A 3,957-nucleotide genomic window follows, 5' to 3' on the forward strand; every position below is an offset into this window, starting at 1 on the left:
ACCCCCAACACCGCAAGCAGCCCTGCAAGGGGCACTGGTTAGGAGACAGGAGCCTATGTGACCATCCATTGACTCCTGTGTGACTTTGCCCTCCCCTCTAGATTCAGGTTCCTCATTAGGAAATGAAGGCATAAAATGAAGGTGTGAAATCTTGTGAGCAAGTTGGTGAACTTCAATCAACAAACTGAAGGTAAGACTTTCTTTGACCAAAGAGTGTCAACCACAAAATGTAGAAGCGGTGAGAGAGGTAAGAATGACCATGCAAAAGGGGAACCACCATTTTAAAATGATCAGATTCGTGGCAGATTTAGGGAGAGATCTTCAAGGAAAGCTAGAACCATTGTGTGGAAGTTTATCGGATCCAGGTTATTTGCGTAGTCTCAAAATGTCTGCGCACAAGACACGTCTTCATTCTAAAGAACAAAACAAGAGCGTTCCAGGGGAGACTCTGGCAGCCACCAGCCACCTCCACGTAGCGATAAGTGACCTCAGCATCGGGAACCTGTTGATAAGATGCAGGGGGAAAGACCGCCTCACTCCCGTGGCGGTCTTGCCAAAACACACGAGACCATGATGAGAAAACAGGAGAGAAACCCAAGTTCTAAGGCCTTCTACAAGATAAATGAAGACTGGTAGGAAGTCTTCCAAGGTAAAGAGCAGGGACTGTCACAGGGCTGAGATGACTGAAGCCACAAGGAGCCCTGATGGCAGAGCGGGCCACACGTTGGGCTGCAGACGTCCGGTCAGCAGTTTGAGCCACCTGTGGCTTCGTGGGAGAAAGACGAGGCTGTCGGCTCCCATAAATGTTTCAAGGCTCAGAAACCCAAAGAGGCAGTCTACTCTGTCGATAGGGTCACTGTGAGTCCTGGGCAACTTGAGGGCAGTGAGCTTTTAAAGCCACATGCCCACTACATGCATTGTGGGACCCTAGGTTAGGTTCTGAAATGGAAAATGGGCATGAGTGGTGGCAGGGGACAGGGGGAAACCTGTGACATTCAATTAAGGTCTATAGTTTAGTTAACAGTAACGTCGATGTTCATGTCCCGACTTTACCATCAGAGGAAGTTGTGTACTATTTCTGCAACTTTTTGGATAAACTTAAAATAATTTCAAAGCAATCATTTAAAAATAAGTATGTTGTCAGACTCCTGTCTCGTACCATATGAAACATTCGGCTTAAAATGGATCAGAGATCTAATACAAGAACTAAAATGATAAAACTCTTCAGAGGAAGCATGTGAGTACATCTTCAGGACCTTGGATGACACTGGTGGGGGGTTAGTTAGATGTGACCCCTAAAGCACAAGCAACAAGATTACAAATGGATAAACTGAACTTGAACCAAATTAAAACCTCTGTGCTTCAAAAGAGCTCCCAGCACAGGGACTCCAGGACAGATAAACCCCTTGGGACCAATAATGAGAGTAGCGATACCACGAGGGTAGAGGGAAGATGTGGGGAGAAAGGGGGAACCAATCACAATGATCTACATATAACCCGCCCCCCCCGCAGGGGAATGAACAAGGGAAAAGTGGGTGAAGGGAGACCACATGAAAAAAAAAGTATATATTATTAAGGGTTCATGAGGTAGGGAGGGGCGGGGAGGGAGGAAAAAATGAGGAACTCAAGTAGAAAGGGCTCAGGTAGAAAGACAATGTTTTGAAAATGATGAAGGCAACATATGTACAAATGTGCTTGACACATGTGCCTGCCTAGTAACACCAGCATGTTCATCACAGTCAAAAGGGAAAACGACCCCCAGGTCTCTCAACTGATGAACGGATGAATAAAATGGGTATGTCTGTTCAGGATGAAGCTTGAAAGCATGAATATCAGTAAGAGGAACCACAAGGACCATGTACTGATTCTACTTATGTGAAATGTCCAGGATGGACAAATCTACAGAGATGGTGTCATGTCCTGAATTTTGTTCTCTCCAAGTATATACAGTATCAACTTGTCTGGCTCACGATTCTCAGTGGCTTGGCAGTTAGGTAATGATGTAATCACCCCCCACCCACCCACCCCCGTGATGTGATCAGCCAACCAGCTGCAAGGGGGGTTGGGTGGGATGTAATTCCCTTCCTCAGGTCACAGGCCTGGTCTGCGGTACGGGGAGTTCCCCTGGGCTGTGGCCTGCATCACTTCCCATCTCACTGTCCATCTACAAGGACAGAAGATGGCGCAGAGAGGGAAAGTCCTGATCACCACCAAGAAAGACGAGCCGGGAGGGAAGTGCGTCGGTGTGTCCCATAGGCCGAGGGTCCTGGAACTGAGAACCTCCTAGACCCAAGGAAAGTTGCATGCCAAGACACAGGGGACGTTGGCTCTAGAGTGTTGAAAGAACACAAGGGCCTTCCCCCCAGCCAACAGAGAGAGCCTCCCCCTGGCACTGGTGCCTTGAACGTGGACTTCAGCCTCTTAAACTGTGAGAGAAGATGTGTCTGTCTGTTGAGGTCATCCCTTGTGGGAATTCAGTTATTCAGTGGCAGATAACAGATGGAAAACAGATGAGTGGCCACCAAGGGTTAGGGAAGAGAGGACGGGAAGGGGGAGTGACTGCATACAGCGTGGGGTTTCTTTTGGAGGTGGGGGGGGGTGATGAAAGGGTCCACTTGCTCATTTGTTGCTTCGTCCACTAGGTGCTTTGTCGACACGTAAGCCCACGGCAAGTTTTGCTTCTCTGGCCTCCGTTTCTCATCAGTGACATGGGGGTGATAACAGCTCCGACTCACAAGCTGTTTTGGGATGATTAAATTAGTTCACGCTTCTAAAGTGCTCAATGCATGTCTCATGCAAATGATATGCAGCCAAGATTTCTGAGCACCACGGCCGAGAGGCTGGTTGTCCCTCATACCCACTCTCCTTTTCTACAGCGCCTACATTGCCCAGAACAACCACATTCTCCAGATCCCCTGGCTGTTGGGGGTGGTCACATGGCTCAATTCTGGCCAATGAAATGGGAGGAACTTTCAGGTTGTGCCTTTCTAAGGAAGGGCATTGGCTTTTTTTTTGGGGGGGGGGGCTCTCTCCCACCTTTTGCTTCTAGGAACATGACGGTTAGGTTGGAGGTCCCTTCTGGCATGAGACCAGGGCCTGTCTATGGGCAGCAGAGTGGAAAGATGGAGTGGGTTCCATATCTCTGTGGAACACCCAGACCACCTCTGAACTGCCAACATCTAGACTTGAACGTGAGGGACAAAAACTGCTAGTCTGTTGAAGCTGTGTTTGCTTTGGGTCTTGGTGACTTGAATCCAAACGTTAACCCTAATATTAGCACCTCCTATGTAGCAGGCACCAGGGGCTGGTCATCTTTTTCTTCTCAGGGCCTACCATAGACTTAGAGGCCAAGTAACTTGTTTGCTGCCACCGAGCTAGTAATTAGCCAGGGGAGAAAAGTCCTCAACTTGGTCCTTGAAAGATTCAAGTCAAGGGACCCAGAAGCCATAGGACTTGGGTGTGGAATCATCAGACTCAACTGGGTTTGAATCCCATGCTCAACGCTTACATGCTGTGTGATTTTAGGCAACTGGCTTAACAAATCTGAGTGCAAGCCCACACTTCTGGATGGCTGTAAGACTTAAATAAGATGGTATCTGTAATCCACATGACAGACTGTCGGCGGTGACTCCTGTCCTGTGTATGTTAGGACAGACCCAGAGGCCACCACAGGGGAGCTGGGAGAAAAGCAGTGGGAAGCAGGACCGAGGGAAGGAGGCATGGGGCTGGCAGTGCAGGTCTTACTCCTTCACTTCCACCCATCCTGGCCTGTGGCGGAGGACATCCATGAGCGTGTTCATAAGCGTGGTCTTGAACCGGATCAGTGCTCTCTGCTCGCTGCAAGACAAGCCAGGGGAACACGCTTGGGATCAACTCTGTCCTTAGAAAGGCCCGCTCGCTCGCTCTCACTCACTGCCGACAAGTTGATGCCAATTCATAGCGACCCAGAGGGCAGGG

The 3,957-nt window shown here is 49.2% G+C and overlaps 1 protein-coding gene across 1 annotated transcript in view; it reads right to left on the reverse strand.

The window, feature by feature from the left end:
• The window catches only part of TTLL9 (tubulin tyrosine ligase like 9), a 48,234-nt gene that overhangs the window by 35,291 nt on the left and 8,986 nt on the right, over positions 1–3,957 (reverse strand). Inside the window, exon 3 of the mRNA XM_004698216.2 lies at positions 3,745–3,837. Within this exon, the coding sequence (XP_004698273.1) occupies positions 3,745–3,837 (93 nt within the window). The remainder of the gene's footprint in view (positions 1–3,744; positions 3,838–3,957) is intronic.

Source organism: Echinops telfairi, unplaced genomic scaffold (assembly GCF_000313985.2).
Source record: "Echinops telfairi isolate 266 unplaced genomic scaffold, ASM31398v2 ScPeMD7_5592;HRSCAF=6446, whole genome shotgun sequence".
In the NCBI taxonomy this organism is placed as follows: domain Eukaryota; kingdom Metazoa; phylum Chordata; class Mammalia; order Afrosoricida; family Tenrecidae; genus Echinops; species Echinops telfairi.